This window comes from Haliotis rufescens, unplaced genomic scaffold (genome assembly GCF_023055435.1).
Source record: "Haliotis rufescens isolate VD_foot unplaced genomic scaffold, xgHalRufe1.0.p SCAF_2, whole genome shotgun sequence".
Taxonomy (NCBI): Eukaryota; Metazoa; Mollusca; class Gastropoda; order Lepetellida; family Haliotidae; genus Haliotis; species Haliotis rufescens.
In genome coordinates, this window is record NW_025963890.1 from 55,715,121 (window position 1) to 55,742,611 (window position 27,491).

A 27,491-nucleotide genomic window follows, 5' to 3' on the forward strand; every position below is an offset into this window, starting at 1 on the left:
CTCTGTTTGCTCATCACGCTTTGGTCAAAGTGGTTAGTAACATTTATTATTGACTTAAAGCAATATAATCAGTTTATTGGGAAATGTAGGTATAACATTAACCAAGTTGCAATGATGATTAGACAGCTATTGAGCCGCTACCACTCTAATCAATCAACAGGGATCTTAAGCATGTATACTAAGTTACATGAGGAAATCATAAGGCTGAATGCAACCTTGAATGGACAATTTCTCCGACTATGGCAGGTTACGTACTCGACCAAAGCGTTCACTATTGCCATTTGGTGGAAGTGCTTTGAGTTTTCTGTTTGGCACTGTGTCTGAGGCTGACCTTAGTACTATTAAGACAAATGTTCGTAGGCTTGCAGAAAATCAGGCAGGAATGGCACATGTTATACATGAAGGGCTCTCTATCCTTAATACAACAAGGATGCAAGTCTCAGAGAATCGCCACGCTATTAATGAAGTCGTTGACGATCTAGGTATGATCGAACAGGAGATTGCTAATGTCTCAGGGACATTGAGCAATCAAATAGCTAGGTTAGAATGGGCCACGAAGACCTATTTACAAATAGAATTGGCGATCGAAAATATTCGAACCTTTTTGTCCTATTTGGAACACCTCCAACTACAAATTAATATGTTGGCTTTTGGGCACTTGTCACCAAGCACCATAACGCCAAGTCAGTTACTGGCTCTACTGAACGACATCAAAGCTCACCTACCTTCTAAATTCCCGTTATATTAGTGAACGATCCTGTAGAAAATTTATGGAATTTCTATGACCTTGCTATGTACCACCGTACTGTTCGATGATAAGATATTAGTGATCACATCCATTCCGCTTTTGGATGTTAATGGTCAATTCGGAATTTACCAGGCTCATAATTTGTCGGTGCCACTAATAATGAATGGCATAAGCACGAAACCAAACGGCATCAATAACATGGTGGTAGAGTATCGGTTGGAAACAGAGGTGATGGCAGTCAATGCACAACGCACAAAGTATGCATTGCTGAAACCCTCGGAAGTACAGACATGTACAAAACCGTTTACGGGCTATTGCCGTATCCAAAGCCCAATCTACCCCATCAATCTCAGCCACCTATGTGTCATTTCCCTATTCATGAAAGATGAGACGAAGGTCCGACAGACATGTCACACGGAAGTCAGGCCTAATGCTATATTGCCTATGGCAGAATATCTGACCGCAGGACGTTGGGTGTTGACAACAAATAAGAGGTTGGACCTAGTAGTAGTGTGTAATAACAATAACCTGTTTTCTTACACTATAGCGGTTTTGCCCCCACTGGGAATAATTAAGTTGAATTTCCTCATTTTCTAATGACCATTTAACCTTACTCCCTTATTACCATAATGAAAGTCAGTATGAGTTGGAAGATAATCTCATACAGTCGGTCCATACACCCAATGTCTCAAACATGTTGCTATGGAAACCCTTTATGAAACCTGCCATAAAACTGAGCTTGACCAGGCTACCAGAAAAACTCAAGGGTATTAAGAATATTCCTATGAATCATCTGATTGATCAGCTGAATGATTTGCAGACTATAATACCAGATGATGAAACACCGGGTTGGAAGTATTTCTTAGGAGTAACCTTAATTATAGTAGGGATACTGGTAGGGATTTTTCTATATATAAAATTTATTAGACCCTGGCTAGCTAAACAAGGAAGGAGTAGGAGGAATGTCTTTGCTACAACCAACTTTGAGATGGCGCCAGTTGACACTGGAAGCGCAGGTCGCGCCTACAGAGGAACACTTCCTCTGCACCACTCTTGAGACGAGGAGACGAGGGGACCACGATCCAGCAGAGGTGGAACCAACTCCCGCCATACGGAGCATCTACCCGACGCTGGATACGGCTACCCAAGGACACCGTGAGGTCAACTAACCCCCGTTACTTGACGGAAGCACGACGGAAGTACAACAGAGAAGAGGTGACATCTCAACGAGCTGTCATCCTTGTATACGGTCTGAAGACCGTATTACACAATACACAACGCATGGCAGACGATCGGACACGTCGCTGTCGTCTTGCACCCCGGATCTGGGTGTGCAAAGATGTTTTATTATTTTGTGATTATATTTATGTGTGCGTATTAATTTCCTCTAAAGGTAATGAACAACGGTTGTGGTTGCATTGTACATATATAGATGGTATTAATGTATTAATCTGATTATTTGTAAGAAATTTTATGTGAAAAATGTCTTCAAATGGAAGGGGCGAATGTAACACTATTCAGTGTGGCCAGAGGCTGTATAGGCAGGTGGGCTCGTGGTGATCGGCACAGTAAAGAGATAGCCAGTGAACCGTATAAATGGAGGGGGAAACACCCTCCACACGTCAGGAAACCTCTGAGGGCTATATTGGAGAGTTTCCTGTCCAGGTGACCTAATGGTCACGATTGGAGAGTTACTGACTGACAGTTGCCGCCAGCTAATTGATGACCTTGATGCAGAAAGGCACAGAACAAGCAACACCAACCAAGACCAGATCGACAGAGCAGTCCCGGAGAACAGCCCAAGGTCTCTAACAGCCACCACAACTAACAACAGCCAGTCAACTTAGCTCCCAGCAGAACAACATACTAGGACAAGCTCTTGTCGCATCTGGTCGTGCCTGAACAATCACCACAGCCTTCTCACACAATCTCTGCCACGTTCGCCCGTTAAAACGTTTTGTAGAAACCAAGTGAATATAAAGTATTTTTAACTGTTATTAAAGAAACAATTGTAACCCTGAACGATTCGTTTGTTGTGCCTCAGAGAACTCTCATTGAAACTTAGAGTGGAGTGGAGTGAGTATGGTTTTACGCCGCTTTGAGCAATATTCCAGCAATATCACGGCGGGGGACACCAGAAATGGGCTTCACACATTGTACCCATGTCGGGAATCGAACCCGGGTCTTCGGCGTGACGAGCGAACGCTTTAACCACTAGGCTACCCGACCGCCCCTTTGAAACTTAGAAGAGAGCAGGCAATATTATCGTTCTGGGGACGAACATCAAACCATTTGGTTAAAAAGATATGGCAAGACAAAAACACTCGCGATGAAGCCCTAGCTCGGAAAAATCCGTCACTAAAGCCATCTTGGATATTAGATCGGGAACTCATTCAGCCGTCCTATGAGACTCGCTAAGTGCACTTCAAGCCATCAGCGGCAGAAACTGAAACTCCAGGCCAAACACAGTCAACAATATTCTGTACGAATATACAAAACTATCGAACCTAGGGCAACAGGTGAAGCTGTGTTGGATCCCCTCTCACGTAGATATTCATGGAAATGAAAACGTAGACACACTGGCGAAGCTAGCTCTAAGACAAAGCGGAGATACAGCCTATTCCCGAGAGGTAGACAATCGCTTGTGCCGCTTATAAAGAACATTTGGCCCAGGGATTAAAAGCACACATCCAATACTTGGATGCTGTTGGTCATCGTTTGAAACTTGGCTAGTGATTTATTGTGATTCACACATTGTACCGTGACGTGTAGTAGTGTAGTGTAGTAGTATGTGTGTAGTCGATTCTAGACCGTTTCTGTGCCGTTTTCGTGATACATAACGTTTTGACCTTTATTGACTTTGCAGTCTGACTGTGCTCCTAAATTTTCACAAAATTGTCCTCGCACTATAAACATCATCTTTCAGAAACGACTTGACCAATGAAGCTGAAACTTCACATGCTTTTTCCAAACTAATGAAGACAATGAATGTGTTCAAGAGATTTGTCTGTTTGTTTGTTTGTTTAACGCCGCACTCAGCAATATTCCAGCTATATAACGGCGGTATCAGGCTTCAAGAGATTGGAAGCTGACTTTCAATAACATGGCCACTACGGCACCTTCATTGAAAAAAATCGATTTCTGGCCGCTGCTCAGTCATTTCTGTTAAAAATGTACTGTTATGCTCTTCAATTTTATCACAATCTTTACCCAGAAAACATCTTCTGGTCCGAAATTACCTGACAGAGAAGTTCGCACGTTATGTTTCTCTTATGATGACAGTTAAAATCATAAACTAAGGTGTTTTGTAAAACAAATGGAAAACTTGAATTGTGTTAGAAACTTACTTCTCCTAAGAGTGAGTGAGTGAGTATGGTTTTACGCCGCTTTTAGCAATATTCCAGCAATATCACGGCGGGGAACACTAGAAATGGGCTTCACACATTGTACCCATGTCGGGGATCGAAACCGGGTCTTCGGCGTGACGAGCGAACGCTTTCACCACTAGGCTACCCGACCGCCCTACTTCTCCTAAGAGTGAGTGAGTGAGTTATATTTTACGCCGCTTTTAGCAATATTCCAGCAATATCACGGCGGGGGACACCAGAAATTGGCTTCACACATTGTACCCATGTCGGGAATCGAACCCGGGTCTTCGGCGTGACGAGCGAACGCTTTAACCACTAGGCTACCCGACCGCCCCTTCTCTTAAGAAGGTATATAAGTCTATATAAGAGGTATAAAGTAAATTGAACTGTTGTTCACTGCAACAATGTTCTTCAAAAGTACATTCATTCTTGCTTATTCAAAAAATAATGTGGAAATTTACTTGAATATGTGTTGATACCAATCCTCAGTATTAATGCAGAAAAGATTGTAATAACAATGCAAGTGGATGTTGGCAGTTTACACTATCCAGGTAAGCTACAGAGCCGTGCAGTGGCACAATTTCCCTTCAATTTCGTTATGAGAAAATCAGCGTGTATGCTTATTGTTTCACAGGTTCGCGAGCATTTTTGCTCTAAGGATAATACCGTCGTGGTTACGAGAAAAGGACACAGGCGGTGTATTTATACTGGCCCCATCGAAGAGCGCGTCAAACAGCTGCAGCAACATAGCAACACAGAAGAAGTACAGACAAACAAACAACAACAAAACTTTCAAGTTTCACAGAACATTCAGGCACCATTCCCAACAAACAGCAAGTACCGACAGAGCAGCCAGTCTTTTCGAAACAACACGATTCAACAGAACGCAAGAGACACGGAGGCTTCGGAAAATATCAAATTCCAACAGAACACTGTCACACTATCCTCAGGAGACACCAGCAACCAACAGAAGAGTCTCAAGGAAGATCCACGGATCCGGAACGGCAACCAACAGAACAGTCTCAAGCAAGCTCCAAAGAACGGCAACCAACAAAACGCTTCCATGATCGAGTTCCAACCATGCCAATACACGTGTAAGTGCTAAATGTTGATCAATCAAAGTCAATGAGTCAGTGTGGTTTTACGCCATTTTTAGCAATATTCCAGCAATATTCCAGCAATATCACGGCGGGGGACACCAGAAATGGGCTTCACACATTGTGCCCATGTCGGGACTCGAACCCGGGTCTTCGGCGGACGAGCGAACGATTTAACCACTAGGCTACCCGACCGCCCCTTGTTCAATCAGAACTCGGCCCCACACCGACTTGCTACTCTGTACTTTTCATTTGAATGGGTTTAGGGATTTGTCTCCATTTGACATTCGATTGACAAAATAATTAAAAAGTATTTTATGTGGTTCATTTTAAGGATTGGCCGAGCATTTATTTCGGTTTATTGACTTGAAAAACCGATGGTGAGAGGGTGTTTACTTTTTTTAAAATTTGGAATAACGTAATTCAAAATTTGGATAGTTTGGAATCAGAGCAATAGTTGTATCTTATACATCGTATATATTTTTTTGTAAAGATTACTTCAAACAGTCAACTTTTATATTATATCTTTCTTACATTATGATTCCACGTTTTTTCAACCCTGCACACTACCACGTTGACAGGCGTATCACGGGTTATTGTTTGCATGTTAATTAATAGTACATCCGGTATAGAATATGTCTTCAGCAACCCATGCTTGCCGTAAGAGGCGACCGACGTGATCGGGTGGTCAGGCTCGTTGACTTGGTTGATGCATGTCATCGTATCCTAATTACGAGGAATGACGCTTATGGCATCAATCACTGGATTTTCTGGTCAGGACTCGCTTATTTACAGACCGCCGTCACATAGCTGGAATATTGCAGAGTGCGGCGTTAAACAACAAACAAACAAAACTAAAAACCTTAACAGTAAATATATTTCATACTATTTATTAATTGACACCATGAACTCTTTTGTGTTGGATGCAATGGGTGACTTGATATAGTTCAGTAATTTGCAGTATAATAATAAATCTTTTCGGAATATGTTTACACCTTTCAGATATCAAGATTGAGTTCGATCGTTTAACTGCTCACAAATCATGCTCAGTTGACTCTAAAGGCAGCCTGACATGCGGAAAAGCAAGACGAGGGCGACACAAGGGGAAACGATCGGGACGCCGAGTAAAGCATTTCCCTGGGGCACTTGCAAACAGGTCTATCCAGCCAAGTAGCATACTTACTGTTATGACCTATCATATCACTGGAAAATCATGCGTGCTAGCCTTGTGTAGGGACAAGGGTAGGTTGTATAACACAATAATGTTAGTTAATGAAAACTGTTTCGGGATAGACATTCATCTTCAGGGGATGGGAAATGTTTGTTTGTTCGATTTCCAAGGCCAAATGAACCGAAAGATAAACAACAAGCGTCTCTGCAAGATATTAAGAAAGACAATCAAAATAACTGTCATAGTTGACAACGTCAAAGGAAATATATACTTCTATGAACACACACATCTAATACGTGTGAAATCCTATCGTGGGATTGAGGCTTCTGCTTTATGGCCAGTTGTGGACACTCACGGGCATTCAAAGGTAGAAAGCGTCAAGACATCTCAGGAACACCTCAAGGTTCTCATGAATACTGTCTTCACGTGTCAGTTGTTGCGAGATGAAGGGAATAGTTCTAGTAGCGCTGCAAAGAGGAATATGAACACACCTAAGAAATCGATGAAGCGGTGAAACAATTCGGGCGACGGACAGACAGACAGACAGACCCAAGAGGGTAAACATATCGGGGTTCATAAAAATCACATGTGCTCTGGGGTCATATCACGTCACGAGACAACAATGTATTGTATCCGTCATCCGGACGTCATCGTTGACGTCATTTGAACCTTATAGTGACGTGATGTCGGAATGACGTCAGCTAGAAACGACGTCATAGCTGAAGATTGTTGACGTCATTCGACAAATTGTGGTTCGCAGCATTTGCGACTTCTTGTCCTTATAGGTAAACACACAAATTCGTCTTGGTACATCTTCTGGTTATAAATGGAGCATTATATTCGTGCAGTAAACATATTATGACATGAACACTCATAAAATACCCTATACGTAGTAGTGTTGCACCCCAATACATAACATTAATGTTACATAATACACACATGAGCCACTTCATACGGAGTGAGGAGAGACTAGTCTAAAACGTATTCATGTACAGAAAACTACGTTTATAACGAACACGCTTATAACGAACTGGCGGATATAACGAACTGTTTTGGGGGTCCCGGCCATTTGCTGTACATATGCTGTATATATGCTTATAACGAACTACGGTTATAACGAACTAAAATTTGTGGTCCCTTTGAGTTCGTTATAACCGTAGTGTACTGTGTGTACAATATAAAATAAAATCTAAAGCTGACTAACAGCTGTATAAAAGACTTTTCCTTTTTGTAAAATATCATTAAGGTTTTGGGTGTAAATGGACATAAAATATTATCTTACGAAATATAAGCAGCTTTCTGCACATCACACACGTTTAACCCGTGAAACATGTTTAAAAGACAACGTCGCTCAGCATTATACACTGGTCAATTTAAAATAACTTGGCATTCACCTCAAACAACATTAACACAATGATGTCTTGTCATGTAAATGCATGTTGAGATACCGTCCTAATTCAGTTTGAATATGAACTGTGCCATAGCTAACCTCAGCCAAGGTGCGTCTGTGGGTTCGGGCAAAGGGCGAGTGGTGATATCCAATTTGTCAAATTCCCCAGATGTTGGACAGTTGAGTGGAGATGGCTTGTCAAACACTTACGAGATTTACCTATTGTCGTAATGGACCAGGGCCCATTTGCACAAAGCGATCTTAGCGCTACGACTACTGTAAGCCTATGTAAAAGTATGGGAGTTAAGATCATCTTAGCACTAAGATCGCTTTGTGCAAGTGGGCCCAGGTCATAAGGACTTAATCCTCTGTATGATTAAGATCTAATACATAAAGACGTTTGACGTTAAAGGGAAAAAATGGTCTACTCAGATACAATAGCAATATACAAGGTACACACAAGGGATAAGGTAGACCTCAATAGTTGGGCAACAAAGCCACCACAGTAGATGTGTCGCCCAATTCCATCACTATCAAATCATTTCACATTGTGACTCTTTCTTTAACTCGAGACTGTTGGATGGAGGCTGCATTCCTTGACTAAATATCTTGAGGTGGAGGTATAAGTGATATAGATGTTATCATGCGAGTGTGATTGAGGATGGTAAATATCCTGCATAAGGAATGAACATTGTATTTACAATTTAGCGAGCCTTGGCGAGGTTTCAAGCCGCAGAGGTCTACAAGCACAGATATGGCTACTGATCCAGCTTGTCTAGGCCTTGTGAGTGCCCTCGCAAAATTGTTTCGAAATTTATATCTCTAAAGTGCCTTAGCTGAGTCACAGTTAGACACTGATTTTCAGTATATTAGACTGTTCTTTGGATAATGATGGCAATTATACCTGTAGTTTATCCAGATTCCCGATGGTTAATGACAAGGGCGACGCCATGTTTGTTTATAAACACTGAAAGTAGTCCCTACTTGACCTTTGATATTTGCATCTCTATCCGCGTATGACCCCAACGGATATCGTTTTTATCCGTTGGCTTTATCCAGCCGAGAAACATACCCATTATATGATAAATTGTTTTACATTGCACACACATATATTTAACCAATGAACCATTTGATCATGAACGCGACGTAATTGTGTAAGTTCTCACCTCAGCTTCTTACAAGAATTTTGAGTTTTGTCAATTTACATGTTTTACAAATACAGACCTTGATTATATATTCAATACCAAAGGGCACACGAAGGTGAATAGTGAGTGAGTGAGTTGGGTTTAACGCCGCTTTTAACAGTGTCAGCTTAATGTTGGAGAGGAGACCGAAGTGATGCAGGTCTCAGACCCACGAGCACGGGTATGGTGCTGACAAACATAGAAACATAATCGGGGCGAACCGGGATTCGAACCCACGATCATAGGTTTCTGGCGTGCCAAGGGACGCAACTCAGCACAGCGACTCGCGGCGCCTTAGACGACTGGGCCAGCCGTGCCCCACAAAGGTGAATAACTCACACATTTTATAATGTACAGATTATTTTTTTTACAGAAAAATTAGGGTGAGAGTAGTGTAGATGGTGATAGTGCAAATAGTTGACGACCGGGTTTTAATGGGGAGGGGATCGGAGGAGGCTCAGGAGGGTTTATCAGTGGGTGGAGGGTTGGGGTTTAGAGGGGTTAGGGTGGTGGAAGGTTGGCGTTGGGGTGGTTGAGATGGTGGTTGATTGCATTATAGATGGCTGAGATGGAGATGGAGTTTTTGAGGATGGTTGAAGGGTGGGGTTTAGGGGGTATAATTGGTTGGATGGAGATTGTTGGTGTGGGGATGGTAGAGGGCTGGGGTAAAGTAGATGGGCCGAGAGGGTTGTGCTATTGGAGGTGGTAGATTTGCATGATGGTTGGGGGCTTGGGTTTTGCCGATGGTTTGGGGGCTGGGGTGTAGCGATAAGGTTGTTGGCTTGGTAGTTTGGGGTTGGGGGGCGGTGGGTTTGCGGCTGGGATGTAGGGATACTGTTAGTTGGGGACTGGGGATTAGGATATGGGTGAACTATATACTAATAAGAATAGTTTTGCCGTTTGTTAACATAATCCAGTGATGAAGCAGATAAAATAATAATATACAGAACAATCAAGGTATCCGATATTTCATAAATATATTTTTGTAAAGCTTTCGTCGCCTTCCTTTGAATTATCAGTACGGGTAATGACGAATCTTATACAAATAATATATAGTATTACGCTATTCAACTCAGGTTTGGCTTTTACACAACTTGACGGGATTCGAACCCAATTAAGGTTTTCAAAGAAAAGAAGGGTCAACGATCATTTCTCCCCATTATTTTTGAATACCATAATGATTATTAACTAAGTCTACCCGAAAATGCGTCGTTGATTTTGTTGAATAATGTGTAGCCATTGATGCGTCTTGGGTTCACCACTATCAGCCAGAGACTAAACAACAGCCAGAAGCAGTTCCGGAACGTCTCCTCTCAGCTAGCAAGGTGATGGCTTCGGTTTGCTAGGATTCCAAAGGAATCGTACTGGAGACTACCCCCCTCAATGTCAGACCATTAATGAACAATATTAATAATGCTAATCTGTTTTGGCAACTGCGTGAGTCTATCAAGTCTAAATGTTATGAAAAACTCACTCATTGTGTGTTGTGCCATCAGGACACTGCACCTGTTCACAAGTCTGTTGTTGCCATGGCTTCAATGTACGAATGTGGCTTTGAATTCATTCAACATCCTCAGTATTCACCAGATTTGACAGTGTCAGATTTCCACCTCTTCCCAAATTTACCCACCCCCAACAGAGCAGAGAAGAACGCCGGGTACAGCTATGACCACATTCCTGACGCTAAAGAGGGAGGTCATGGAAGATCAACAAATGTGAACACTGTAACAGTCTTCAACTTTACTGTTGGTGGTTTGACCACAAAGTCAACTTTTTTTACCCAACCTATTTTCTAATAGAGTGGTAATAGCCATGGCTTTCTTCCATTTGCTAAACCTAAACTGAATTAAATTGTTGCTGTTGTTGCCAGGCTATGATAATACTTCAGAAATAGAGGCAACAGAATTAGATCCAACATGCGAGTACATCCTGCGGAATGTTACCATCATGGTGATTTTCGATATTGATACTCATGAACGCATGGACCACTGAAGTCCACTGTGTATTTACATTCCCTGGAATAGACTGTTAAAGATGCACACTGGACGCAGGAAAACTAATAACGATGGTATTACCTTTTTAGATGTATCCAGAAATAATAATAATTTATATCATAAATGGTTGATTTGGCGTAGATAAAAAATAGTAAAACAATATGCAAGTGTGCTAACTACGCTCTTCCCTCAAGGAATGTACTTCTAACAACAACACATTTCGGTGTACCAGATTGTGACCCTGACATTGTATGGATCATAAAACTTTCAACAAACAAACGTTTATAATCGATATAGGGATTATCAAAATTGAGAAATAATGATATTTTGTAAAGTACGAAGAAACGATAATAAAGATGCGGACCTGCCCCAGCTTGATGAACTCATATGGTCATATTTTAAACGTAGTTCCTCATAACGATGGTACTAACTTGTAAGATGTATACAGAAATAATAATAATTCATATCATAAATGGTTGATTTGGCGTAGATAAAAAAATTGTAAAACAATATGCAAGTGTGTTAACAACGCTTTTTCCTCCAGGAATGTACTTCTAACAACAAGAAGAGACATAGAGATTATCAAAATTGAGAAATAATCCAGTAAAGTAAAGTACAAGAAACGATAACAAAGATTCGGACCTGCCCCAGCTTGATGAACTCATATTGTCATATTTTAATCGTAGCTATATAAAGTTGGGCCTCATAATCTCTCTGATCAGTATGATTATAACGAGGTAAAGGACGATCACACACGAAGACATTATGTTAACCATATAAAATGTCGCAATCATGTATTCTTTACTCTACTGGACATAGATACTGCAACTCTCATGCGTTAGTAAATGGTTCTCCACGTAAAAGTTAAACGACACAAGATTAAGCTTTGTTTGGTCATTGCAATCATTTATTTCATCTTCGTGGCTTGAAAACTGTGTTCATCGTATCCTATCTGACAACGCTAAGCACAATTGGAATGGGTATACTTCAAATTCAAGTAAATGTTCGACCTGCCCTATAATTATATCTTTAATTTAATTGTAAAGCTATTTGCAATTTATACCAAAGTTATTAACACTTACTTCTCACAACATATACTCAGTGTAATATGATAGCTGTTAGATAGAGAGGGAGAGGACGTTCAACAATATAATGACCATTGAATTTCAAATCTATTCGCGCCAGCTCTTATTTCGTCCTACAGTTAAACCGTCTAATAATTTGCCGCTGCCATTCGTTCCGGAAGCCGAGGTTGTATTGTCTTTTGCTATATTTCTTCAAACAGATCTCTGGTGTCCCCCGCCGTAATATTGCTGGAATATTGCTAAAAGCGGAGTAAAACCAAATTCACTCCCTCACTCACTCACTCAAACCGATCTGCCAATTCTGTGGACTGTGATTCTGTGATTTTGGTTACGAATCCATAACGTAATGTATAGAATATTAGACATGCTTCAGTTTGCTATCAAGTGTGTCCTGAGAGAGATAATTTACAATTTTCTTGATGATTACACCGAGGGCAACCTGGAAACTTATTTAATGAGGTACGTAAACTGTTTTGGGGTGGGGGCGAGGGCCTATTTACTATGTAGAGAAGCTAGGAAAAACATTTGATTGATAATGTATATACTCATGAATAAATCGTTTCATTTGTTGAGTTGAAAGTGTCCATATTCTTTACAAATGCATTTTCACGTGTGTTTTTTATGTTTTGTATTTTATCATTTAAAACTTAAGGAATATTTGCGGATAATAAAATAATAGAAACACACAATTATAAATTTGTATGTATTGACAATGCATACAGACAGAAGATGATACAAGTAGTATAACACATACACTGCCATACACTTAGCAGTCTTACAACATTGTAGATTCGGTGTACAACGCAAGCTTTACAGAAATATAGTCTCTAAACATGACATGAAGGCTCTACATACAAAGCCTCATCGGTTGACGCGTTTTCAAGATCAGCAGTTAATACATTTCACAGACGTTTCCCTAGGTACAAGTAATAGTAACAGCACAGTGATATACAGTTGGACATTTTAAACAACCAGATACCTACACATTGTCTCAGGAACTATGAAGCATTTTTTTTTTTTAAAAGTGTTTCTAAATTTGATGTTTCCATTAAAACTTTGGTACGTAAACATCAGTTCCATAAGAAATGCATGTAGGTAATTCCATATACTAGCATATCCGGCAATTCCACAATTCACATTATCAGCGTTACGGAAACCCCAGTGATTTCGATTGCTGCATTGATTTGTCTTTTGAAGGTGATTGTATGGTTCAACAAACTTATGGAAAATGTGATACATTAGAGTGTGATGGACTTGACAAGAGCATCGAGAGAATTAATGCCATAACGCTGGGGACATCTTGTACTGCCTATATCTTTCCCCTTCAGCTCGTCACCAACAATGATCTCCTTCCCCAGCTGCTTCTGACACCAGGCTATCACCTCATCATGGTAGGGTGTGGGGACGCCCGCGATCTGGGCTAGCCCTTTGGTCACCGCCAGGCCGTATGGTACATCCTCTGTCAAGTACCGGTAGCGAAAATCTGGAACAAATTTGCCATCTTCTGTTTCCTTCATCGGATGGACAAGGCCGTCATATGCCGTGTCTGTCTGCAAGACAGTTTGGAGACTAGTTGAATCTTTGATGTATGGTTTATGATCGCGAAGGTACCAGTCGTAAAGTTGAAGGACACCGGAAAGATTCACTTCCGGCCTCTGTGTCGCAATAGCTTTAGCCGTCGCCACTAACTCGTCACTTATACCGCCAAGATAACGAGCTTGATCTTCGTCAAGACCTTGATAGAAGAGGGGCTTCTTATCAAGTGGCTTACCATCCCAGTTCTTCCATTTGCCATACATTATCGGCGGATGGATTATAGCCTTCGTTGCAAGAATTGGTTCGATGTAATTATTTGCCACGGTAAGAATAGGTGCTTTTCCCATCACTCTCTGAACAGTTTCCATTGGATCATACGAAGGCATGCTCCGACCTCGAATTATACATCCCATGAGATTTACCTTTACCATCAGGATATGAACACATTTCCCAAATTCGGCGATCCTACATGCCCAAGGCAAAGACTCATACGACATGATGACACACTGATTGGCCTTGTCCTTAAGCACATCAAACACCTGGAACTCAAACCCAGGCTGACCGGGCATTCCAACAATGGTGGTGTTAGGTTGAATGTAGGGCTCAATGGCTTCAAGGTAGTTCTGATGGGCAAATGCTGGAGAAGTAAATATTATGACATCTGCTCCTGGAACCGCCTTTGATGCATCATTGGTGATGAAAGGCAGTTTAACATTGAAATCTATGGATTGTCCGTTTCTGATGCCAGTATCACCTTCGTCGATGGTAATTCTGAGATAATGATCCTTCATGATGTTCGTCCATCTTTCTGCACTGCCAGGAAACAACGTAAGGACCCTCGTTTCAATGTTCTCACGTGACGCGGCGAGGCCCGCTGCTGCATGGCCACCATTCCCTGCTCCACAAACAAGTACGGTAACTTGTTTTGCCATATATGAAGTTCAAAAGGTTGAAAATCTGAAAGTAGATAACACTTTATGTTGAAGGTGCGAGATGGGATTGGGAGCATTATATTTTCACATGCAGCCTACAATTGGCATAAATATGGAAACCAATTCCAAACATTATTATCCAACAAGGTGTATATTTGGTCAGTCAAAACTTAGCCCGGGATACTGACTGCACAATGACCCTACCACAAAGTGAATTCAAAATGGATTATTTTTACTACAGAAAGGCCGGCTTTCGCTGGGCTGACATGATCGTGCTGTTTTAGGACCTCGGGTACAATGTTTTCTACCCATAACTCTCCGCAATTTCCACATCGTATAGTCCTGTGCTTAAAGGAGTACAAAGCTCCGGCTAGTCTGTCTTCCAGACCCAAGAGAGTACAAACAGGGGTTAGAATGTTTTGGCAAGTCCAGTGTGCCTCAGCTCTGAAATTATGCATCGTTCTAGGCTCCATCTGAATTTTACTTAATATTTTGTGGATATATATTTTAAAACTAAATTATTTTATTTCTAGGACAAAAATGTTAGTTTAAGCTCAGGCTTCTACCCGGCTGTCAGACTGTACGCTGTTGGTTGTTCTTTGCAGATTTTTGTACAACAATCTTATTTCTTCAACTGGTGTTCAGTTCATATACTCAAAATATAATGTTTCAGGCAACTAAACGATGTTTCCAAGGATACGTTTGATGCCGCCCGTTATTAAGTAGCTCATGAAGTGCGCTTTTAACGCAGGATAAAGGACAGTCGGAGGTTTGATCTTTTAGCAAAGCAGAAAACAACAATCAATATGCCCTTTTTGTCGCCCATGATTCGTTGTATTTTTCAACACCCGTGTTGTTTTTATGTTGTTTAACGCCGCACTCAGGAATTTTTCAGCTAGACGACGGAAGACCAGACAATCCACTGTTTGACATCATGAGCAACGATCTACGCCACTAGGATACGATGACATGCATCAACCAAGTCAGCCAGCCTACTCCGCCGTCAGTTACCTTTTACAACAAGCACGAAGACCTATTCTAACACGAATCTCGCAATCTCATTAAATCCGATCTTAGTTATAGCTATGGCTTAACAAAGATTTGAGGACATCCCTTTACGGGTCACGTCACACCGACCTTGCGCGAACTTTGACCGACCAATAGAATGACCAATCAGAAGTCAGCTTTCTCGTGCTTTACGGCACTAATTTCAAATCGGCGACTACGCTTCGAAACATACTTTGGCAAATTCACGATTACAAATTTGAAATCTGAACTAAAGAACATTCTGGAATGGCTAATAGATTGTCTGGATTGTATGGATTCAGTTGTTAAACCCGTAACTATCGTTCGGAATACCCCGTGTTAAAGTTGCATGATTAGAAATCACATTCCGACTGTCACTTTCATAATCTGGTAAGCGATGCTCTGTTTGTCGGATGAAAGGTCGTTCTGACGTGACCCCTAATGGGATCTTGGTAGCGAGAACTAAGGTCTTTATTTACTAAGATTGCACGGGTCGTTATCTGCTAAAGCTCATAAACTGAGTTTCCCTCATCTACAGAATGCCAGTTTATGTCTGTTTTACAGGTATAATTAGTCGTAGCATGACTCCGTCCCTAAGAGAACCTGACAAAGACTGCGCACAATAAACATTCGCCTTCACTTGACATCGCCAACAACATGTATGCGGGCGACTTGGGATTTGGTTGTTCAGTATATTGGAGGTGTTTTACCGGGAGATCGACCTTTGATATTACAGCATAAATTGCTTTGATGTTGCCTGCAGGCAATGTGATGTTGTTATACGAGACATACTGGTGAGGGGTTGAAAAGTGCAACTGGGTTCCAAAATTGATTCAAATAGAGATTACATTATTTGAGTTTGAGCTCACCCACGACCAATCAGTGAGTTCAACTCATATGACATGAGTTCACTCACATAGTCACACAAGACGCTATTACTTTCAACTGTGGCAAATCAACAGATACGTCATATATTCGTTCCAACGTCACGCGAAAGAGAAATACACAGAACTACTTAAACACGGACTGCAGACTGCTGACATGGATGTCTTCCATTATGCCTCCCGCATGCTTCAATTGTCATGAACTGTGACAACTCAACTAAACATGTGTTCAAACTGTGACAACTCAACTAAACATGTGTTCAAACTGTGATACATGAGAAAACTGTGTTAGAAATGAACCACTCGCTTTGCTATTTTGTTACATCACAAAGGTCGATTTCACGGTCATTAACCAAATTGGAACGTCCACAGTAAGGCTAATTAAACAAAGGGTGGTTAGGTGAGATGGGGTTTACTTGTTATCTTTCCTGCTTAGCAAGCTGTCAAGTTTACAATTTAGACGAAGAGGGATTACGTTTAATAGAACAAAAGGATTAATCATCAGACTACCAATCAAGAATTCCAATACAATAATTGTAACAAATGAGAAATAAGTCCTTGACATCCATAAATTCTCTTCCTTAAATTAAAAATAGTCGCCATCAAAAACAAATATGCTACTCTGCTTCCTGAACATACTATGTAAGTCTTGAGTGGAATCTGGAATCTGTTCTGATACCATTGACCTTTATAATATTGAGAGCGCGTTTGTTTCAATGTAACTAGTCCAAAGACAAGTTTGTTTAGCGAATTGCGATTTTGCTGCGAATGTCAAATTATCGAGAGAAAAATCATAACATTCGTAAAAGATATTTAATAGTCCCAGTGGAGGTGCCGAAATCACATGTTACGTAATCGGCTTCCAAAACAAACCTGTTTGAGGGTGTGGCAGATATGCAGACTTGGTTGCAGCGTCCGGCTACTTCATAATTTATATTGTGATACTTAGTAGCTATGCATCCATTTTCTTTAAAAAAATGTCATGTTTTTTTATTGAATGAAGGAAGTTTACTGTCTAACAACACCAAGCTACTGCCATGTTTATCAACTCTCGTCAAGGCAGTCCTCATTGGACATTGAATATATTGTTGAGTGTGGGAAACGACCTTTGATCTTGACATCTCACTACTTACATCCTGTTTGGTACCATAAACCGCCTGTTGTGATTACATCACAAATAATCAGGGATTAATACAATAAAATGATGTATGTTCTCTGATTTTTCATAATATATTTCTGTTGTGTCTGTTCCTGCCGTTGGGGATGAGTTTTATTAAAGCCCTTTTCCAGTAGCGAATTATTTAAGTTCCCAAAGCAATCTATGAATGGCCAAAGATGTACAAATTACAAATGCATGTTTTCATTCCCGCAAGCGAAATGTTTGTTTAATATTTCTAAACTTATTAATGTAATAATTTCCAGTCCTATCACCTTGGTTATATTATTTAATGAACGTATATATGCATGCTTATGTACCACCGTTGTTTCTGAGAATAAATTCTAAATTGAATTACTAATTCTTGAAGTTGTGGAAACGATCATCTTTTTTTTCAAATTCGATTTCGGTCAAGCATTCGTGAGTACGCATTCCATGAAGCATTAAAATGTGCAAAGTTGCTGTGTTCATTTGACTTGGAGATAAGGATTATGGAGATACAAATGACGGAGAGGATTTCCTAGGCTTAACAAATGACATTATTAGTTCAAACTGATTATTAATACTGATAAATTAACAGTGATATTAAGTTACGTGTAAGAGTAAAGTATACTTTAAACGATGTACAGTACGACAGTTCGTATAATGGCTTCTGATGCAGAACACACGAAAGGTGTGCTTCACGCGATTCAATTGCCATGCATGCACATAAGATGTGTTTTACGCGATTCAATTAAGTAGTAATTCAGTTTTCATAAGATAATAAAGGAACTAATGTTAGTAGTTGCAATACATGTATAAACATGCTGCAGGCATACAGTATAACATGATATTCGGGTAACGTCGTATACAAAAAGGTCCTACCTGGAGGTAGAAATAGATGTAATGGTACAGGTGACGTAGAGCTATGTGCACACCGGGATCTTTTACAGGAGTAGGTCAATTAGATGGCGCTCACCTGGTCTTTTATTGCCAAAATGCTGATGACATAGAACGCAGTTTGCTCTGATTGGTCAAAATGTATTTTTATTGTTTTATATACGTAACTCAACCCAAGGATGATTTGACATGTGATTTCGTTTCTTGTGGATTTAACAATGCTCATGTAGGCAACGTAGTAAACATATTTGAATTGGCTTAGATAAAACAAAGGGGATTAAGCCGACGGCTACGCGAATCAAAGTCTCCAGGTGCCTTAAGGGCAACTACACGGTGCCTGCACGGTTTAACCTCACTGTGCCCTCACTCCAAATGTTGTTATACTGGATTATAGGGGATTAAGAGACACAGATCACTTAATGGCTTGGTATAGTCTGTGTCATTAAAGTGAACCCTCTTCTGAGGGTGAATTAATGTCTAACTGTTATTTGATGATAATAGGTGAACAGTTTTCTCATGTACATTATTAAATTCATAGGGATGATAAAAATTATATATGAGTGATTGATGTCAATCTTGGAAGTGTATAAAATGACATTTGGAAGTCATACTGCCATAACAAAATGGCTAATGTTCGATTTGTTGCTAATTCCCAAGGTGGACAGAACTTAGTTTTCAACGGACACAGATTCCGAATTAAGAACAGAAGAAACACCACCATACATTGGCGTTGCTGCAGGAAGGACTGTCCGGCGACAGGAGAGACGTGTGGAACCATTTTGGGACCCTGGATTCCAGGACAACCAATCACTTAGAAGGCTGGCACTCCAAGCTGATGAAATCGGGCCCAAGTCATCCAAACATCTTTAAATTTATTGACATTATCAAGAATGAACAATCACGTTCAGAGACATTATTGATGCAAATTCATGCCGGAGGACGACTGTCATCAAAGAGAAGGAAATATCTCCAAATTGACGACAACATCCTGATAGAGAAGGACAATTTGTTGACTGGCAGTCTGACACCATGTATATACTATTGAAATGTATATTTATTCATGCAATACGTAATCGATCAATATGAAATATATATGAAATTTTATGAAATATATGCTTCTGTTAAGTGAATGTACTGTTGAAATGTATATGAAATTTTATGAATCTGACAGATAGTAATTTTCTCTATATAGACATGCAGCAGACTATAGGTAATCCCCCTATTGTTACCCACTTAACCAAGGCCAACTGCACCTGTACCCTATAACAATAGGTGAGGTGTTCCCGCCTGCACACGAAACTGACATTTCATTTTCTTTGAAGTTTGCCTGTGTTTGTTTCGAGGATTACAATTTGGTAGCCATTGAGTAAAGTATTAGTAATGTTTTAATGAATAGATATTATCTGCATCATCATCTGTTTGTGTTCGGAGTGTACTTGGGGCTACAGCGCCGACAGACAGAACCCCATCGGCATCTATTCAAAATCTCAAAATTTCCAAATTCTATATAAGCAACCCCTAAAGCCCCCTCTTGGGTTGCTCACACCACTTTCGCCCCTTTCCGAAACACATTAAATGGCCTGGCCGGGCCCGTGTGCGAAATACGCATCAGTCGGAAAGCGCACGTTAAATCTCCAAAGTAAGTAAGTACAGACAGAAGACTATTTGTGTCTCACTCGTAGGATACATTCATAATATGTTTGTATGCACACAAAAACTACCTACGACCAATCGCCCAGCGATTTACCAGAGACCAAAATTACCAGGGACTTTCCGAGTTTATTCCCAGTTTGACCTCTCTTCATTTTACTATTCCCACTGTGACCACTCATCGTTAATTGGGATCTTTAAAAAAATAAAACAAAACAAAGTGTTTATATTAAGTATTTATTAACCGTTTGCATTGAAAAAGTTGTGTGTGTTTATTGTTAATTGTCACTCTTCACTTCACCTGTGTGACTGCTCACTGGTCATTTTAATTGTCAAATGCCTTTTCTACATCGCCACTGCACAGTGCTGTTCTTGTCCTTCCGTTTGTTGTATCTAAATCCATCAAACGAGGTGTCTAACCCGTGATGTTTACCGGTTACAATGTCACTTCTAGCATCCATAGTGAAATGTGACCAGTAGTTGTTGCTTTAAGTGTTTATGAGGTCGCCTTGTGCCTTAGCAATTTCGGCTGACCTGTTCCTCTTTAGGACTCATGTGTGATTTATACAATATTTATTTCCAAGAAAAAGGAATGGGATTGGTGAACAGGTTCAACCTATTTAAACACCTCTTCCTAAAAAGGACATTTAACAATTGTAAACTGTACATAAAATAATACATTTAGAGTAATTTTACCTACTGTTGCAAATGTTATGATGATATACAAGTCACACACAAATAGGTGTGTTATATGTAAGTTATAGCTTATAGACTTTTCAAAGGCATTTGACTCTGTCCATCGTTCTTATTTGTGGAAAGCACGATGTCAGCACGAAGATGTCCGAAATCAATTTATGGTAATATCAAGTCATGTGTCAGAAGTCATAACCTGTTGTCAAACCAATTTAAATGTAATTTAGGTGGTAGGCAAGGTTGCGTTTTAAACCCCTTCTTATTTCAATTGTTCATAAATGAAATTGTACACACAATGGAACATGAGCAGCTATATAGAGTACAGTTACATCCTGATATTATGCAAGTTTTATTATGACTCTTTGCAGATGATTTGATTTTAATTTCAGACACTATTGGGGGACTACAGAAGGACTTATCTATCTTAGATAAGTATTGTGTAGACTGGAGTATGTCAGTTAATATTGAAAAAACTAAAATTGTAGTTTTTCAGAAAGGTGGGCGGCTGAAAAAAAGTGAAAAATGGTATCTAAATGGACAACTTGTGGAATTCACACAAGAGTATAAATATTTAGGTTTGTATTTTAGCAGCAGGCTTTCATGGACACAGGCTTTAAGCAACATAGCAGTTCAAGCTAAAATGGTACTAATGAACCTACTACAAAGCATTTATTTAATTGTTTACAACCTTATTCTCCAAAATTTCTTTTCAGATGGTTTGACTCCAAGATATATCCTACATGTATGTCACTGTATGGGTAAGAAATATGGGCATTCCATAAAATGGAAGAAGTTGAGAAATTAATTTATATGCGTGTAAATGGTTATTGAATGTTAATAAATGTACATCAAGTAGCGCTGTATTGGGTGAATGTGGCAGATTCCCTTTACATATCAATGCAATGATGAGAGCTTTCAAATATTGGCTACGTTAAATGTATATGCCGGGTAACCGCTTACCTAAAAAGTGTTATGCAATGTTGTATTTATACGATAGTCAAGGAAAGAAGAATTGGGTTATTAATATTAGAACAACGTTATTTTCCCTCGGATTCGTTCATGTTTGGTTATCACAATCACCCGGTTATGTAAAGGTATTTAAGTTTAATAAGTTTAATATTCTTTTATATACAACCAACACAAAGCTCATTATCAATATCGCTAAATATCTGTATCACAGTAAAGAAGAAAGAACACGTATTTTATCATTGTGACTGTTGCCATAAATATGCCATACATTTTGTACAAAGGGCCTGTGGCCTCTATCGTACTGAATAAAGAATAATAAAAAAATACACAAATACACACATACATGTACATATATCCGTACATAAACAAACAGCATACCAGCATATCACACATACAAACAACTATTTGATCGATGTAATCGTTAAGAAGACATATTTAGATTTTAAATCTTTTAGATTTTGCAATGAACAAATGGACAGATTGTACAATAGCAAGGTTACTATCAGTAGATGTTGTAGCATTTCCATATCATACTGAATCCAAGTCATATCCGTTTATATAGTGGTACATATTGTTCCGAAGATTGCAGTAGTTGCGACATGAAAAGAATCAGAATCAGAATCAGTTTATTCTCAAAAACCATAAAGGTGGTACAAGAGCATATTACAATAAATAATTATGTATATGTACAAAAAGCAGACAAGATGGCAGTTAATAAACAACATGTGATTACCTAGCATTTTTATTACTAATGGACATTTTTACAACAGATCTCGATAAATTCTTTAGATCCTGTGTGTTTAAATTTGTTGTTGATAAGAGTTTTACAAATTTTATAATATTTAGCCATTCAGTATAATATGATGAGAGAAATGTTTGCCTCTCTCTTTTAAAAAAATTACATTTGAATAAGTAGTGAAATTCATCAGCAATAGATGGAGAATTACATAATTTACAGGTATAAGTGTCGACAATATCTAGAGTCTTATCAGAATAGTGAAATTTATGTTTCGAATTTTTCGATGGGGCTTACATCTCTTAACAGTCACACGTTACCAAAAAGTGAACTTCATCTTCAACAGTTTGGCCGTTACATAAATTATAGACGCGTTCAGAAACAGGGTTTTCGGGCGTGTATAACGACCTCTTTCTAATTCTAAGGGTAAAGTTCCACAGCGAAGTTTAGCTAAAGTGCTTCGTTGTGATCTATCCAGAATGTGACGTACATAAAATGAAACATTCAGTGTATTTTTAAGCAGTCTAAACGTTCTAAGCTTATTACCTGTAGTAGTATGGCCAGTGTCATTCCAAAGTCCACGAAATCAGTTTTCTTTATCAAGTTCTATCAATTTTTATTTCAAAATTTGGAAATCTATATTACCAATATTATACAGATAAAAAAAATGGTAGATCCAAAGAACCAAACATTCTTACAACTCTGCTGTCCCAGGACTTTCGGTATGATAGAGACCAATTTCTGATACGCGCTATAATTCTCTGCGGGGGAGCTGAATTCAACTTCTTCCAGAAACGCACAACTTCGATTTTATGTTTAGTAATAGTTGATGACCAACCCATCTCCCCTCTTTCGGCCAAATTAGGAGTAGTTTTTCCTACACCCAAGAAAAAGCGGCACGCTCTATTTTTGATGGCATTTATGCAACAAAATTCTCTGGTTCCCCAAATTGCTGCACCATACGTTAAGATAGGTTGTACAAGATTGTCGATTGTAGATGTTTTGGGTTGTAGCTATAGGCGTTTTGGGAGGACACCGTACTGGTTGCCTTTTTTAGAACGAAGGAAGTTTAATGTGATTACAAGCATTTGGGTAAACACTAATTGGGGAATGAAAAATAGACTCTTCTCACGTTTATTCACATATAACTATCTTTAACAATTTGTATCACAGTTTGAACACGTTTTGAAACAGTTGTCACAGTTCGTGGCAATTTAAGCAGGTGGGATGAAGCATCTGCATATGGAAGACATCCATGTCAGCAGTCTGCTGTCTGTGTTTAAATGGATTCAGACTTCTGTTAATGTCTGTATTTCTTTTTCCTTGGTGGCAATTTTTGCCCGGCGTCGATCGAACCTGTCGGAGCTCGTTCAGTTTCTCCTCTTCTTTGAGGAAAGACAGCATCTCGACGACATCAGGATGTGCCTTCTGTAACAACTGCATCAGTCTTCAATGCCATCCCTCCAAATGGTTATTGGTGCGGGGTCCGGTGGTCTGGAAGTGGTTGCACGAAATCAAAGGCCAAGTAATAGCGTCTCTTACTTACTTATATTGGAGATTTTACATGCGCTTTCCGACTGCAGCGTATTTCGCACACGGGCCCGGCCAGGCCATTTAATGTGTTTCCGAAAAGGGGAAAAAGTAGGGGTGTTTTAGTGGTTGCTTATATAGAATTTTGGAAATTTTGAGATTTGGAAAAAATGCCAAAAGGGTTTGGGGGGCGAACTAAGGGAGCTGAGTATGGAAGTTTGTTAGTTTGATTATGTGGTTTGGTTTTGGTAGTTTATTGGGGTTTTAAATGCGATTTATTAGTCCTGTTTTGATTAAGTATATGCCTAAGGCTTTGAATTTTTCTATTTTATTTTGTGGGTTTAGGATTGCTTCTAGAGTAAGAGCCTTATTTATATTTAGGGTGGTTTGTAGTGTAGTTCGGTGTGTTAGGTAGTGGGTGCAGTGTATGAGTGCGTGTTCTGGGGTTTCTTGTTGTTTGCAATGTGGGCAGGTTCCTGTTGCGTGTTTTCTTATTATTTTGAGGTGGTTATTTAGGTTGGTATGTCCTGTTTGGAGTTTAATGATTACTCTGTCGATTTTTTTGGACTGATGTAGAATTTTTGGTTTGGTTAGGTTTTTTTTGAGAACCTATTTGATTTGGCTATTTGAGTTTAGATATAGGTTATGCCATTTTTTGGTGATTTTTTGTTTGTTGACACTTTTAATTTCTGATTTGGAGATGGGTAGGTTTAAGCTTATTTCTGGGATTTTAAGGGATAGTTTAGTTTAGCGTCTCAAAATTATTCGGCATTTATACCCAAAACAACCAAAGTGAGTGAACTCACATTAGCAATGGTCATCCCATTATCACATTTATTTGAGTGACTGTCATGAGTGAGCTCAAGGTCAAATAATGTAATTTCTACTTAAATCATTTCACAGTTGCAACATCACATTGCCTGCATGTTTATGCCAAAACCTAGCTACTCGTTCAGCTGCATATATCAATAAGGGTATTCTACCTAGTTCGCCACAAGCCATAAAATGTGGGTTTGTATTTTTAAGACCACAGGCAATTTAAAAAACATCTTTTCAAGTATGTTCATATTTTCACACACCAAAATTTCACAGCCATGTAATGCAATACTATTACAAATAAGCATTATAAGTACGCATAATAATTAGTGTCTACGATCTAAATTTCCGTAATTTCCAAATAAGGAGATAGTCTACTGTTTTTGGACAGTCCGCGTCCCAATATAAAATCTTTAGTTTTGTTCTGTGTTGACGTCTAATTTTCAAATATTGCAATTCCTTTTTAAGAGAATCTGATGTATTCTGGAATTCAGTTGCAGGATCAACAAAGAGGACAGTGTCATCAGCATGCAGAAGGATTAAGAAACAGATATACATAAATGTACATGTAAATCGTTCACATCGCCAATTTTAACACTCGTGCATCCGTCTTTCATGAGGAATTTTTCAAGATCATTGATAAAGAGACAAAATACAAGCAATGTTCTCCTTGTCGCAAGCCTAAATAAAATAGGAAATAATAGGACACAACACCAAATGGCTAACGTTAGATTGATACTTTAACGACTGGAATACTAACGCTGGTATTTTATCCGGGACTCTCTATTATTCTCTATTATTCAACATAGTATTTTATGTCTAGCTGAACTACACGAAATTAACATATAGCCGCCAAATCGTTCTATTATTCTCTATTATTCAACATAGTATTTGATGTCTAGCTGAACTACACGAAATTAACATATAGCCGCCAAATCGCTCTATTATTCTCTATTAATCAACATAGTATTTGATGTCTAGCTGAACTACACGAAATTAACATAGAGCCGCCAAATCGTTCTATTATTCTCTATTATTCAACATAGTATTTGATGTCTAGTTGAACTACACGAAATTAACATATAGCCGCCAAATCGTTGATTTCAAACCGATCTTTTTGATCAACTGTAACATAAGTTCATTGTACCAGCAGAGCAACAAAGTAAGAATTATTTACAACTAGTTTTACAAAAAAATGGCAAAGTAATAAGTCAAAGTGACTTACCTTCAAAAACAGACAGAGAGGTTCTCAGGCGAAATGCAGGAACGACTCAATGGCAAGATACCCCTGCATTTATACCCGAGACCTCTAGTCCACGTTTGAAAGCATGTCACTACCCATCTGTCCAGTTTGGAATTGATAACAATGGCTTCCCACATTTTGGTCAAATTATGCAATTTTCGATGTGCTGACTTGCTTAGTTAATTGTTTTTTGGCTGGTCGGCTATGTTTGAAACTGGTCAGACGGGTCTAGAATTTCAGTAGCGATAGCTGATTAGCAATTGCTAGCTCGTTTGACTGGTTTCGACAGCCTGCATCTCCAAGCGTTACGTACGATGTATTATGATACAAGTCCTGTAAACTATACTGAACACCAAACGTTCCTGTGACATTGAATAAGATTTAATGCAAAGTTATGTTTTTTAACCAAATCTGAAACAATTTCGGTTTGCAACAGATAAGGACTCCTGTAAGTGTTCAAATGATTTAATTTGCCATACTGACTTCAGAAAATGTTTGATTTCTTAAAAAAAAAACATGAACATGCCAAAATGTCAATTTACAAATCAATAGCGTGTGTGTCCACCTCTGCTTGCGATGCAAGCAACATATCTTCGTCTAATGGAATGGACCAGGCGTCGCACAAAGTCCTGTGGGATATCTGTCCATATCTGCTTGAGCATGTTTCGAAGTTCCCGAAGTGTCTATGGAATACGTGGTTGACGTCGAAGGCGCCGATCTATCTCATCCCTTATGTGCTCGATTGGTGAGAGATCAGGGGAGCGAGCCGGCCAGGGGATGACATTCAAGTTGTTTTGTTGAAGAGTTCCTGAACAAGTCGAGCAATATGAGGCCGGGCGTTGTCATGTTGAAAGGTAATGCCTGGGCCATGACGGTAGAACAACAGGGCCGATGATCTCGTCGCGGTAGCGCTGTCCATTGAGATTTACCTCTGCCACTATCCAACGGGTCTTCTGTCTTCCTGTAATCCCACATCATACCATAACGCTGCCGCCCCGGAATCGATCTTCTTCCATGACACAATGATTGACGTAACGTTCACCTCGGCGTCGGTATACTCGAATCCGTCCATCGCTGTGGCTGAGGTGAAAAACGAGTCTTGTCAGTGAATAGAACTTGTCCCTATTGCATGGCCGTCCAGCGTAGACGCTGTCTGCTCCACTGGAGACGTGCTTGACGGTGGTTTCCTCTCAAAATGGGACGTCTGGCAGGTCTTCTTGCGACAGTCCCTGCACATCTGAGGCGACGACGTACGGTTTGTGAAGATATTCATCGCAGGCCATGGGTGCTTCTTGAAGTCTCTGTCGCTGGCTGGAATCGATTTCGTAGGTGTGTTGTTCGAATCCGGTTGTCTTGTCGAGTGTTACACGTGGCCTGACACTCCGAGGATGATCTCTGACTGCA

General features: G+C 39.7%; 1 protein-coding gene across 2 annotated transcripts; it reads right to left on the minus strand.

The window, feature by feature from the left end:
• Window positions 1-13,031: 13,031 nt before the first annotated feature.
• Window positions 13,032-26,157, minus strand: LOC124143581 (opine dehydrogenase-like). Of its 2 annotated transcripts, none has more exons than XM_048399252.1 (2): window positions 26,070-26,157; window positions 13,032-14,530 (listed from the first exon to the last, which is right to left on the minus strand). In XM_048399252.1, the coding sequence occupies exon 2, from the start codon at window positions 14,503-14,505 to the stop codon at window positions 13,276-13,278; it is 1,230 nt and encodes a 409-aa protein (XP_048255209.1). In that variant the 5' UTR covers window positions 14,506-14,530; window positions 26,070-26,157; the 3' UTR covers window positions 13,032-13,275. The 2 variants fall into 2 exon arrangements, with proteins under 2 accessions (XP_048255209.1, XP_046368566.2); XM_046512610.2 differs by lacking the exon at window positions 26,070-26,157 and adding an exon at window positions 18,436-18,501.
• Between the last annotated feature and the right edge of the window lie 1,334 nt (window positions 26,158-27,491).

Bases quoted from the DNA above. Each gene is read 5' to 3' on its own strand.
- LOC124143581 (XM_048399252.1), bottom strand. From the start codon at position 14,505: ATGGCAAAACAAGTTACCGTACTTGTTTGTGGAGCAGGGAATGGTGGC.